This window comes from Amphiprion ocellaris, chromosome 8 (assembly GCF_022539595.1).
Source record: "Amphiprion ocellaris isolate individual 3 ecotype Okinawa chromosome 8, ASM2253959v1, whole genome shotgun sequence".
Taxonomy (NCBI): Eukaryota; Metazoa; Chordata; class Actinopteri; family Pomacentridae; genus Amphiprion; species Amphiprion ocellaris.
In genome coordinates, this window is record NC_072773.1 from 171,015 (window position 1) to 185,416 (window position 14,402).

Below are 14,402 nucleotides of genomic sequence, written 5' to 3' on the forward strand. Positions count from 1 at the left end.
ATCTGGCTTCCATCGGAGCCCACTTTTACCTCGAGGCCTTTTCAGCCCCTGGTCCAGAGCTTGGCCACCAGGAGGCAGGAGAGGTCCTCCGATATTAATAATAATAATGGATAAGATTTATATTTAAACAGAGAATTGAGAACTTTTGATCCAGAATTCTTGGATAAAAACTGAACTGAATCCAGCCTCCTACCTGCTGACTGTTCCTTTATTTCTCCTCCGGTTTATCTGTATAGTTCTTCTGAATGATTCACTCATTCCCTAAAACAGTAATCAGTAGGAGAGCAGCTTTCAGAGCAGCTCTTTTATCCAAGAACAGTTCTACTGATGGAGGGTTTTACTAAATTCTTTCAGTCTCACTGACTTTGGAGATCTGAACATTAGAAGTTTCTTCTGTTGTCAGACTGCAGGACGTCTGTCTGTAGAATCATCCTCCATTAATGAGCTCCAGTGATGATCGGTTCCTCAACGTTCAGATACATTTCTGGATCTGAGTCGGTGGAAGGTCATTTCCTGTGCAGTTTGTTGAGGAATAAGAAGACTGAAGAGAAATAAAACGAAAGCAAACATAGACAATTAATAATGAGGAGTTCAACCTTCAGCAGCATGAAGGAGCTGCTGGTCTTAGTTCAATAAAGTCTCAGAAACCAGGTTCAACTAAAGTAAATGCGATTCCTGTTGAAGCAGCAGCTGGAGGCTCCAGATGGATCGTCTGTTTCACAATGATTCTAGAAATAAAGTAGATCAGCCACAACACCAAATTTTTGTTAAATAATGAGAAGTTTCTCTGTTTTTCTCTCATTTCTGACGGTTAAATGAATTCAGATGGATTCATAAAGACTGCATCACAGCGCCTCCTGCTGGATGCCTTCAGAACCTCATGTTTTATCAGGAGATAAGAGAAGAATCCTAAAGAGGGCAGCATGGTGGCACGGTGGATCAGCACTTCTCATGGTGACCTCACAGCTAGAAGGTACTGATTGGAGTCCACATGTTCTCCCTGCTGGGTTTGCCAGGTTCTCCAGGTTCCTCCCACAAAGACCTGCTGAGGTTCCCTGGAGGTTCTAACCTGTCTGCAGGTGTGGATGTCTTATAGACCGTTACCTGTCCAGGTGAACCTCTGATAGACCGTTACCTGTCCAGGTGAACCTTCTCCCTCAGTCAGCTGGGATAGGCTTCGCCCCCTACAGAGGACAGGTAACGGATGGATTATCCTGTGTGATAAAAGTTCTGTAGACGTTCTATTTTGTTCTTTGGGTTTCATGAATAACAAGCTTCTGTGAACTTTTAAACTGTTATGATTCCTGCTCCAGCCTCTATTCTTCTCCTTCCTCCTTGTCTTTCCTTCTTCCTGTCATTGTCATCTGTCTCTCTTGCATCCCTCTCACTCATCCTGTCATCTCCGTCCTTGTTGTCTATCCATCCTTGTCTTGTCCCTGTTTGCACCTGTTGGGCTCTGCATCTGTCTGTCTGTCTCTGTCTGTCTGTCTGTCTGTCTGTCTGTCTGTCTGTCTGTCTGTCTGTGTCTCATCACCTGTCTGCATTCTGCTGATTGCTGTGTCAGGAGTCAGCTGCAGTAATCAGCCCATTCAGTTCACCTGCATACAATCACACCTGCAGGTATTTAAGCTCTGTTCATTCACTTACTTTCCACCGGACCATAGACTCTCATTCCTTCATCGAGTCTGTTCTCCCCACCGAGCCCTGCTTACCTCCCGACTGCTTCAGCTCCATGGACTCTGCTCTTCTCCCCCAGGTTCCCGCCAGTTCCTGTGTTTGTTTCCTGTCTACCAACCTTGCCCCTGTAGTTTAGCTTCCCTGGTTTCTGTAAGGACTCTGTTTCGTTGCTTGCTTCAGTTTATCCCTGTTTGGTTTTTGTAGTTTAGCAGTGGGTTTTTGTAGGTTTTGTAGTGGGACTTATTTTAGTATAGATTGGGTTTAATTTACCCCCCTTCTCAGTTTTCCCTTTTCTGTACTGGTTGAGTTCCTGCTTTGTTTAAATAAAAACCTATTTCCCATTTACCACCTGTTTGCCACTATCTGTGCCTGGGTTCTCTGACCCCTTCTGTAACATAAACCTTCAGCTGAATGTTTAGTCAATTATTACTAATTAGCTATTATTAAATTACTATTATTAAAAGCCGTCACAGTGAACTGGACGATTAAACTTGGCCTGAATCCATCTTAAAAAACCCTGACGCCTTACTGAACTCTGTTCTTTAAAAACCTTCTTCTGATTAAACCTGAAGTTGTTGCCATGAAAACAGGCGGTGAGGAAACGAAACAAATCAACATGTTCTTTAGCATCAGGATTTATTTCTATAAAATGTGACAAATCTATAAAAATTAACAGGAATATAACAGATCATGAATAAAGACAAACAGAAATCCCTTTTAGAACGTGTCTCTGGTCAGGCCATTGCCATGGTAACTGCTCAGACTAAAGTCAGTTTTAGTGAAAAATGTTGATCTGAAACCCCACAGCAGTTCTGTTAGTAGTACTGAAGTATTGCCTCACAGTAATCAGATTACTTCTAAGCTGAAGAACATGAGAAGAAGCCTGATGGATGTTGGAAAACATTCTTTGGTCAGATAAAGATCAATGAGTTGGGCTCAGATGGAGTCCAGATGTTTGGTGAGAACCTGACCAGGACAACCACAGTGGATGCATAGTCCTGACAGTGAAGCATGGAGGTCCAAAATGACATTAACTTTCCCAGAAGGACTGGGTTGTCCCACAAGGACCTGGACAGTGTGAGTCCTGAAGCCAGCAGAACCTTTGAGGTGTTCTCTAGAGACAGGTAGAGCAACACAACCCCTCCAGCACAGAGCAGCTGAAGAAAACAGAGAAGATGTGAGCAGAAATGAGTGGACTCTGGCTCCTCCATGAGGAGGACTGAAGGAGGAACCACAGAACCTCACCTTAGTTCCACTGAGTTCCTGCTGGGGAGCCGGAATTCAACCAGTAATCTGACATCAGAGACAGTACTCTACTACTGAGAGGTAATCTGATTACTGTGAGGGATACAGTAGAATACTGTACTACTGAGAGGTAATCTGATTACTGTAAGGGGATACAGTAGAATACTACTGAGAGGTAATTTGATTACTGAGGGGATACAAGGTAGAATACTCTATTACTTAGAGGTAATCTGATTACTGTGAGGAGATACAGGGTAGAATCATTTCAGTGATACTGATGCTGTGTACTGGAACACTGAGCTAAAGCTAACAGTTAGCTAGTCATTTTTAGATTAGCTAAAAGTTAGCTAGTCATTTTTAGACTAGCTGTTAGCTAATCATTTTTTGATTAGTTAACAGTTAGCTAGTCATTTTTAGACTAGCTAACTGTTAGCTAGTCATTTTTAGACTAGCTAACCTTGTATTTGGCCACAAACTAGTAACTGAGAACAGCAACAACAGCGAGCTAGCTTTACTCTAAGCTTGAAGCAGGTTACAGTACACAGTTTGATGGTATCAAGGAGACAGTTCGCTTGCTTTTAGCCTTAGCTATCTACATCAACTAACTAGCATTTTGCAGTTACCAACTAGCTTTATTCAAAGTATGCTCAAATTATCAGAGAAACCTCTGCCAGCTGTTGGGTTTGTGGTGAGCTAGGCTGCTAACTACATTAGCATGTAGTTTCAGAGTGGGAAGTGCTGAGCAGAGCAACACAGAACATGCTAATTGTTTTCAGTTGTGATGTATACAGTAGCTAACAGACAGCCAAAGCTAGCTACATTAGCTGTTAGCTCTTACAATTCATATCTGGGTGAAGAAAATACACTTAACAGATGAGACAGCTTCAGCTGGGTGATTACTGGCTGAGCTGCTCAACTAAGCCAAGCCTCTACAGCTAACGGCTAGCTCAGCAAGCGGCTAGCTTAGCAAACGGCTAGCTTAGCTAATGGCTAGCTCAGCTAACAGCTAGCTCAGCAAGCTGCTAGCTTAGCTAACAGCTAGCTCAGCTAACAGTGGACTCCAAACAGTCGCTGTGTGCTAATTCAGAGGCTGCATCCTTTAATGGCTGAATTCAGACATTCCTGTTATATTTCCCATCAGGTCAGGTGATCTCAGGTCATCAGGTCAGGTGATCTCAGTAGGTAAGTATGTACAGGGATGAGAATGACAAATGGAAAAAAACTCTGAAAATGTCTGCCGAAGGCCCCCCGCGTTGCAATGCACGTTGCCGAAAGATGTCGGCGGCGGGATGGCCATCAAGGCGGGCGGCCATCACAAGCCTTGGCTCGCGACGCATCGGCCGGCCGCTTGCCTACCCCTACCCCCCTACAATTTTCTCAACGGATTTACACGATTCACAAAAACTATACTTTCGGCGGAAAAAAACTCGGAATTCCGCGGATCCGCGGAAAATTCTCATCCCTGTATGTAGTTGATCTGATGGCAGGAAGCACTTGGGATGGAAGTTCTGTCGTCAATGGTGTGTGAATGCGTGTTTGATTGATTGATTGATTGATTGCACATTGTACAGTGCTTTGAGTACCATTAAGGTAGAACGCCGCTATATCAGTGTAGACGATTTACTTCCAAACCACATAACTCATGGAGTTACTGAGGAGGGATGAATCAGGATGACGGTGAATCTTTGTGGGAAAATATCTGAGGACTGGAAGAACCTGATCAGTGTTGGAGACCTTCTTCCTTCGCTCCTCAAACTGTCCGCCCAAAATGTGAACCGTGAAGCTGAACATCACAACAAACAACACTTGGTTCGAACTCTGAGTCCTTAAAGGATGCAGCTATGAGTTAGCCTGCGATTAGCTTCAGCTATGAGTTAGCCTGCTATTAGCTCGAGCTATGAGTTAGCCTGCTATTAGCTCCAGCTATGAGTTAGCCTGCGATTAGCTTCAGCTATGAGTTAGCCTGCTATTAGCTCCAGCTATGAGTTAGCCTGCTATTAGCTCCAGCTATGAGTTAGCCTGCTATTACCTTCAGCTATGAGTTAGCCTGCTATTAGCTCCAGCTATGAGTTAGCCTGCTATTACCTTCAGCTATGAGTTAGCCTGCTATTAGCTCCAGCTAATACTTAGCCTGCTATTAGCTTCAGCTATGAGTTAGCCTGCTATTAGCTCCAGCTATGAGTTAGCCTACTATTAGCTTCAGCTATGAGTTAGCCTACTATTAGCTTCAGCTATGAGTTAGCCTGTTATTAGCTCCAGCTATGAGTTAGCCTGCTATTAGCTCCAGCTAAGACTTACGCTGCTATCTGCTTCAGCTATGAGTTAGCCTGCTATTAGCTCCAGCTATGAGTTAGCCTGCTATTAGCTTCAGCTAAGACTTACCATACTATTAGCTTCAGCTAACACTTACCCTGCTATCAGCTGCAGCTATGAGTTAGCTTACTATTAGCTTCAGCTAAGACATATCCTGCTATCAGATGCAGCTGTATGTCTACAATTTGCAGGTGATGACAAACAGCGAGCTAAGTTAGCAGTGGGTGATGGTTAACAGCGAGCTAATTTAGCGGTGGGTGATGGGTAACAGCGAGCTAACTTAGCGGTGGGTGATGGCTTACAGTGAGCTAACTTAGCGGTGGGTGATGGCTAACAGCGCGCTAACTTAGCGGTTGGTGATGGCTAACAGCGAGCTAACTTCTCCACCAGTAACAACAATAAAATGCTAGCTGTGACCAAACCAGTGGAATGAAACCAGTTCAAACTGGTGACAGCATGTGGAGATGGAACAGTTCCCTTCAGGTTGTTTCAGATCTACAATCTGAGGGTCCATGTGAGATCACACTTGCAGCTTCTCAGCAGATGAAACCAGCTCAGCCAATCAGCTGCAAGCTTGTTCATCAGCAGCCAATCAGTGTCCAGCTGTCTCTGTTTCTTGTTTTCATGATGATGCAGAACTCAGCAGTCACCACATAGTGTTTACCATGGTAACTGATGGGAACACAGGAGGACATGCTGCTGTGGTTACCATGGTGACAGCCTCAGGGATAGTGTAGAAAATGAACAGTCACCATGGATACTGTAGATAGGGGTTACCATGGCAACACTTTTGGGGCACACTGTGGTAACCATGGTGACGTTGTCGTGGTTACAAGCAAGGACCCATTCGCTGCCATGACAACTCTACAGGACCCCTAGCGTCCAGGAAGACGAGTAGTGGTTACCATGGCAACACTGCATCACACCGGGCGTTGATTGTTTGGATGATGTCACAGGTTAAAATAGTTCTACTGAAGATTAAAAAAAGGCAGAGTCCCGTCTCCAGCTCAGCCAATCAGATCTCTCCGTGCTGAAGTCATCAGAGGTCCTCATCCATGCTGAAGCTGCTCCTCCGGCTGCTCGTCTTCGAGGCGCCGCAGGACAGCAGCGGGTCGGACATCACGCCGTCCTCCATCAGTAGGACGCCCTGCAGCCCCGCCTCAGGCAGCAGCTCCGGGGAGAAGACTGCCGACGCCCCCCGAGGGTCCTCCAGCTCCACGAAGCTCAGAGCGTCCAGACCCAGGGGAGGAGTCACCAGGGGGGAGGAGGGGGAGGAGAAGGGAGGGAGGGGGGAGGACAGGAGGGTGGGCGGGGCCAGAGGGGAGGAGGAGGGAGGAGGGGGGGCGGACGATGAGAAACCGTGGAGCCGAGCCTGGACCTCCAACTCCTGCAGAACACCGAGGAACACTGAGAGATCAGACAGGAGAATCAGCAAGTTCTAAACAACAACAACAAACACCAGGAAACTCTAAACAACAACAACCGCAAACACCCGCAAGTTTTAAACAACAACAACAAACACCAGGAAGTTCTAAACAACAACAAACACCAGGAAATTATAAACAACAAACACCAGCAGTAATAAAAAACAACAACAAACACAAGCAAGTTATAAACAAACACAACAATGACAACAAACACCAGTAAGTAATAAACAACAACAAACACCAGGAAACTATAAACAACAAACATCAGGAAGTTATAAACAACAACAAACAAACACCAGGAAATTATAAACAACAACAAACACCAGCAAGTTCTGAACAACAACAAACATCAGGAAGTTTTAAGCAACAACAACAAATACCAGGAAATTATAAACAACAACAAACACCAGCAAGTTATAAACAACAACAAACATCAGGAAGTTATAAACAACAACAACAAACACCACCAAGTTCTAAACAACAACATGATCAGAAACACCAGGTAGTTTTCCAGTCAAAGCTGTTCTGCCCCCCACCCTCACCTGCATCCTCAGCCCTGATTGGTTGTTGTTCTCACCTGTATCCTCAGCCCTGATTGGTTGTTGCTCTCACCTGTATCCTCAGCAGCAGTGATCGGTTGGTGTTCTCCAGCCTCCTCTGCCTCTCTTCCATCTCTCGGGTTCTCTGCTGTTCTTTCTGCAGTTTGCGGATGTAATCCACCGACGCCTTCAGGATGGTTCCTTTGTTCCACCTGGTCTCCCTGATGGACCAATCACATGAATTATTTCTGTGTTTTATGTTCCTGTGTCTGGCTGGTACTAAGTACTGATGAAGTATCAGTAATGGTAGTATTATCAGTAGTAGTATTTGCAGTGTTTACTGACGGGTCTGAGGATTTAGGGATCAGAGCTCCGAGTTCTTTGATGCGATCGTTGATGTTGAAGCGTCTTCTCCTCTCGACTAAAACAGAAACAGCAGAATCATGAAGATGAATCAGGACTTAGAGGTCCCTCATGCTCAACATCCATTTCACTGTTCTTAGTGTTTGGTCAGATATAAAGACGTCCGTTTCAGTTAGCATCCTGCTTTACGAGTCAGGAAGAGTCTGACCAGGTGTTATCTCACAGCTAACTGACCAATAGGGGTGTAACTCTGTGTAGCCCCACCCACTCACTGCTTCCAGGTGAACAATCAGAATGACAGCAGGTTTATTTATGTTCTACAGCTGTTGCTGATAAACTCTACATGTCTGAAGCTGTTAGAATGAACACAGGAGTCTCCATGCACTGATAACTCCCAGATTACCGATGGTCCTCACAGCTACAGGAGGATCCCGAGTACTACCACACTGTACCACTAACATGGCTAATGTTAGCATTAGCCACAACAACAGGAAATGTTTTGTGTTTGTGCTACTAATGCGGCTAACTCTATGTTCTCATGCTGAACAAAGCAGACAGAAGAGCATCCTTTCTGAGTTGTCTTGGATCACTGAGCAGTGATCTGTGCCCTCTGAACATCTGTATGCATGCTGGATGGACATAGTTACGCTACTATTATACTAGTACTACTGTAGTACTGCTACCGTTCGGCTCCTTGTTTGTTTGAATACTAGCTCTCTGTATCTGATACTCTCGTGGGTTAGACGCTGGTCCATCAGGAAGTACAAGGTCTTATGATGGTGTCGTTTTGTGTAGTGTGCAGTTTTCTTGTCTTCTGAGTGTCAGAACAGGTAAGTAGTTAAAATACACATCAGTGAGATAATCTGTTAGCATCTGTTAGCTTCTGTTAGCTTCTCTCCTGCTCTCTGTGCTCATTAAAATGCATTTTGTTCCAGCTGAACTACAGTAAAGCTGCTCTCATTTCCAGATGTTTCTGTTGTCAGGCAGCAGAACGAGGATGAAACAGAGAAACTCCTCCAGACCACATGCTAACCAGCGTTAGCTTCATTTAAAGACTGATTTTATGGCGTCGTCTGACAACAAACACATAAGTTAAAACATTCACACAGATTTACTGAGAGAACATTAGACAACAAAGTCTGATTCATCTGTCAGACAGAGAGAGCCTTCTTCCTAAAGGGGGCGGGGCCAGCAGCAGCTCATTTAGAGCTACAGGCACTGAAAGGGCTTAGATCTAAAACCAGGACTATAATCACCATACTGCAGGTATTCTGATGAAGGAATACTGCAGTAACTGATATAGTAGTTTGTACTCACTCAGGTTGTGATTGTCCTTCTTCTGTCTCTCTTTAATCAGCGCTTTGGCCTCAACATCTGCAATACCAACAACAGAACCACAAACATCAGCAACAACAACAACAAAAACAAAAACAACAGCAACAACAGAACCACCTCCATCAATACCATTAATGTCAGCAACAACAACATCACCAGTATGATCATGACATTTATCTGCAGCAGCAACACAAACAGTTCTGAGTTGGAAACATGTCAGGGATTTCTCTACATTCATTCTGCAGCAGCGGCCTGCCGCTGCTAAAATCCCAGCGCCGCTCCTTTAAATTTCTTTTTTTTTTTTTTTTTAAATCGCCGCAAATACACCACCACCACATGTCTCCACCTTCACAGCAGTCTTGCACTGTGTCGGGTACTCACGAATACTAAGGTAAACTACAGATAACTGTTACTGTGATGCTGACGGTGAAGAGGGGGGGAAACACTGTATGTTGTTGTTGTTGTTGCTGCTGTTTGTGCCACAACAGAACGCCTCAGTTTGAAATAAGAAGGAAGGAAGAAGAAACTGATGATGGAGGAATGTACAACTCTGTGCGTCTGTGTGTGTGTGTGTGCATGCGTGCATTGGAGGTTGATGGCTTCCAGCAGACTCTGGTGGTTTGTTGGGTTTGAACAGAGGAGCTAGTTGTTGGAGATGCCCTACCTGTCCAAAAACAGTTTCCACCTGGATTTAACTGAGCCAATGGGTCATATCCTTCCACTGGATAATTACTGCAGTGATGAAACATCTTCTTTAACCCTAGCTGATTCTCATTCCTTGAACAACCATGTTGGAAGACATATCCTGTGGTCATGGAAAGGATGTTAATCTGTCTCAGAAGGGTCAGATTATTGGCCTGCATCAAGCAAAGAAAGCAACTAAGGAGATGAAACGACTAAAAATCAGGTTAAGAACCGTCCAACGCATCATTAAAACCTGAAGTACAGTGGAGAACCATCATCTTCCAGGAACAAACTCTTAGATGACCGTAGGAAACCACCAGTAGAACTCACGGCTGTTTAATAGTGAAGTAAGAACATTTCCACATGAAGGGAACTCAAAGGACTGGGACTAAACAGCTGTAGCTCTGAGAAAACCACTGATCAGTGAGGATGATCAGAAAAAAAGGCTTCAGTTTGCTGTGGAGCATAAAGATTGGACTCTGGATCAATGGAAGAAGGTCATGAGGTCTGATGAGTCCAGATTTACCCTGTTCCAAAGTGATGGGGGCATCAGGGTAAGAAGAGAGGAGGATGAAGTGATGCCTCATCATGGCTAGTGCTACTGGACAAGCAGTTCCCATCATCACTACAAGATCTGTGTAGAAAACTCTGGACAGAAACAAATGCTGTGACTTTACAGAAGCTGATCGGAACGACGCCACAGAGAATGAAATGAAGTCCAAAGGAATATTAGAGGGAGACTTTTAGTTTGGACGGGCAGTGTACATTCAGCATGGTGGAACATCTGTGCAGATGATGGAGATACATTCAGCATGGAGAAACCTCTGTACAGCTGATGAGCAGACAGGAAGTGTCTCCAGATGTGTTGGTTGGTGATTTACCGCTCAGCTCTGTCTTGACAACTTGCAGGTCAGCGGGGCAGCTGTTGCTAACGGTGACGGTGGGCGTGGCCGTCCCTCTGCCGTACATGTCCAGCACGTCAGACACCGGCAACTGCAACGGACCAATCAGAGCACAGATTCAGATGACTCAGATAAACACACCGATATGAAACCAAAACTAAACTTAAACCAACACTAAGCTAAGCCTAAACTAAACTTAAGCTGAACTAAACTAAACCTCAAGTTTTTCTTTCTTTCATGAGTTAACATGGTTGGAGGTGGAAGGTCAGCAGGGGGCGGAGCTTCCAGCAGCTTCCAGTCTGGACAGGAACTTCCAGAAACCCTGATTCATTCAGACGTTCTCTCACAAACACACGAGCTGAAGCATTCATTCACTGTTAGCTCCTACCAGCTGATCTGTGCTTCATCTGCTGTAAATCAGATCAGGCAGATCAGGAGAACAAAGCTGTCAGATAAACAGACTGAACCTTCTGTGCAGTTGTTCTTCTAACATTCCTCAGCAGAAATGTTGGCATTAAATCTTTTCAGAATAAAACTACTTCCTGTCTGCAGTTTATGACACAAGTCAACCAACATGGAGAATAAAACTAAAATCTCTTAAAGCAGCTGAAATGAAAAGTTTCTCTCCAACATCGGAACCAATCAGCTGTTAGATCAGGTGAGTCAGGCGTTTCCCATCGTGGTATTATTGTTATTATGTTTGAATGACGTCAGAGCAGAGTCAGTCTGATCTCCAGAAGACCGTCAATAATGTATGAAAGAACCACAGTACAGGTTGTTGATGTGTTTAAGTGGTTCCTTCATAGAACCAGAGTTCTAGGAATCACTGGAGACGCCGACTGAGGATAAACACGGAATTTATAGTGGATTAGTTCACTGTGAAGACAGATAGACCAATGAAATGCCTCTGATTATCTGCTGTTCAGACAGTAGGAGGAGTTTTAACAGATATTGATCTGTTACCATAGTGATGTAAGGAGCAAACCATCAGAAACCCAGAGTTTCATGTGAAGGTACCTCCAGAAGCTCAGATCCTGCTTCCCAGAGCAGAACGCAGACTAGATGATTAAACTAGAGCTGAGTCTAACAGATCTCTGGTGGTTTTCAGCTCTGCAGTGACAATCTGCTGACAGAAAGAAAAAGAGCTGCTGGTTGATAACTGGACAGAAACGCTGCTGGACTGAGCTGACTGGGAGACACCAGGAGAAGACACAGAGACCTCACCTCCACTGATAAATCCTGTTTCAGACTAGATATTCTGATCTGCAAGGAGCCTTGTGTTCTACAAACCCAGACGAAACCATGACAACGAGCCAAACACCAACAGACTTCAGCTTTACTTCACATGATCAGCTGATTGAAGTACATACATGTACTTTTACCAGGAACTGATGTTACTGCAGCTTTTTCTCACTGACATTCTGCTTGTTGTAAATAAAATGTTTTCAGACTGTTTGTCGACATGATTAAAGCAGAAAATAAAGAGTTAGTATAGCATGTCAGCAGCTTCAGCTGAAGTTTTCTGACTTTCAGCCCTGCAAATGTTCAGATAATCTACTAATTATTATTTATAATAATAAATTAAAGGTTCAATCTGTGAAACATTAAGAAACACTGACATTAAGTGGACAAAATATCCAGTAATGTGAAAAAAAATTGCAGAAAACTGTCCAGTTTGAGAGTCTGCAGTCAGACAATATTTGACATTTTCCTGTCTTGCTTGAAAAGTGATCCATTTTTTCTGTCGATGAGTTATTGATTAATCCATCAATGGTTTCAAATTATTATGTTCCAGAAATCAGCTCCAACACTGTTGTGTCTGAGGTCCAAGTCAACGACAGAAACGGTCTAGTTTACCTCCGATTTAATCCTTCTCTTCTCATGGTCCGGCAGCAAAACTAGAATCCTCATATTTCTGATTCCACAGAGAGCTGAACCCGAATCTTCCTCTGAGCTAAGACTGTTGGAGAATGAGGAAACGTCTCTTTAAGAAAAAACAGAAGCTCACTATCTCCCTGACACACACACACACACACACACACACACACACACACACACACACACACACACACACACACACACACACACACACACACACACAAACAAACACACAGTGTCTCCACCCACAGAAACAGGAAGTGTGGAAGCTGAACTGATACTCTGACAGTCGCTGCTGAAGCTTCACTGAATCTGCTGCCGACACACAACTCAGAAACTCAGACACACAACTGACCAAAACACCTGTCGGCCTCCAGGTAACTCATCCTGTTACAACCACAACACATCTGTAGTGCCCTCTGGTGGCTGGCTGCAGTACAGGTGGTAAGCCCCGCCCCCTCCAGGTATCCAGTCCATCCATAAATATCTGGACAGTGACACATTTTTCATCCTGTGGGTTCTGTGCACCACCACAGTAGATTTATATGGAACCATCCAGATGTGCTTTAAGGTCAGACTTTCAGCTTTAATCTGAATATTTACATCCACATCAGGTGAACGGTGGAGGAGCTACAACACTTCTAGAAGAACCCTCCACCTTTAGAAGGGACAAAAAGTAACTGGACAGTTGGCTGCTCAGCTGATCTATGGCCAGGTGTGAGTTATTCCCTCATTATTACATCTACAAGGAGCAGATTAAAGGTCTAGAGTTCATTTCAAGTGTGGGATCTGATAAGATCAACTCTCCATATGAAGTCCAAAGAGCATCACTATCAGTGAAGGAAGCCGTCATTAGGCTGGAACAAACAAACCCATCAGAGAGCAGGAACATCAGGTGAGGACAAATCTACTGTTCATTGGTTCATTCTCAAAAAGAAAGAAGGACCTGGTGAGCTCAGCAACACCAAAAGACCCAGAAGACCGAGAAAACCAGTGGTGGATGACAGAAGAATCCTTTCCTGGTTAAGAAGAACCCTTCACAACATCTGGTCAGATCCAAGAGACTCTCCAGGAGGTAAAAGTCAACAACTAAGAGAAGACTTCACCAGAGTGAATCCAGAGAGTTCAAGACAAGGTGGAAACCATCTGTGAGTCTCAAAACAGGAAGATCAGATTAGAGTTCACTAAAAAAACAGCAAACTTTCATCTGGAAGTTTAGTTCTGAGCAGCAACCAGGTTTAGTTCTGGTCCTCCATCCATAGAGGTTGATGTTCTGAAGGTTCCTTCACACTGTCTGAGCTTCACACGAACTCTGGTTTCCATGGAGAACCCCTGAACCAAGTCTGAAGCAGCTGCCGTCTGTTTTTACAGCTGGATGGAGAAAGTAGTTCACTGTCTGTGGAGTCATTTTAGGAGCTCTGATTAGTGGAACTATGACTCCTTCTAGACCTCCTGATTAGTGGAACTATGACTCCTTCTAGACCTCCTGATTAGTGGAACTATGACTCCTTCTAGACCTCCTGATTAGTGGTGCTATGACTCCTTCTAGACCTCCTGATTAGTGGTGCTATGACTCCTTCTAGACCTCCTGATTAGTGGTACTATGACTCCTTCTAGACCTCCTGATTAGTGGTGCTATGACTCCTTCTAGACCTCCTGTTTAGTGGTACCATGACTCCTTCTAGACCTCCTGTTTAGTGGTACTATGAGTCCTTCTAGACCTCCTGTTCAGTGGTACTATGACTCCTCCTATACCTCCTGTTCAGTGGTACTGTGACTCCTTCTAGACCTCCTGATTAGTGGTACTGTGACTCCTTCTAGACCTCCTGTTCAGTGGTACTGTGACTCCTTCTAGACCTCCTGATTAGTGGTACTATGACTCCTTCTAGACCTCCTGATTAGTGGTGCTATGACTCCTTCTAGACCTCCTGTTTAGTGGTACTATGACTCCTTCTAGACCTCCTGTTTAGTGGTACTATGAGTCCTTCTAGACCTCCTGTTCAGTGGTACTATGACTCCTCCTATACCTCCTGTTCAGT

At 44.4% G+C, this 14,402-nt stretch overlaps 1 protein-coding gene across 2 annotated transcripts in view; it reads right to left on the minus strand.

Annotated features, from left to right (window-relative positions):
* Window positions 1–2,296: 2,296 nt before the first annotated feature.
* Window positions 2,297–14,402, minus strand: part of tfe3a (transcription factor binding to IGHM enhancer 3a) — a 30,536-nt gene continuing 18,430 nt past the window's right edge. For both annotated transcript variants that reach the window (XM_023295163.3, XM_023295162.3), the window contains exons 7-11: window positions 10,465–10,576; window positions 8,882–8,938; window positions 7,547–7,622; window positions 7,275–7,422; window positions 2,297–6,622 (exon numbers count right to left, since the gene is read on the minus strand). In XM_023295163.3, coding sequence (XP_023150931.1) covers window positions 6,275–6,622; window positions 7,275–7,422; window positions 7,547–7,622; window positions 8,882–8,938; window positions 10,465–10,576 — 741 coding nt within the window. In that variant the 3' untranslated portion in view covers window positions 2,297–6,274. The remainder of the gene's footprint in view (window positions 6,623–7,274; window positions 7,423–7,546; window positions 7,623–8,881; window positions 8,939–10,464; window positions 10,577–14,402) is intronic.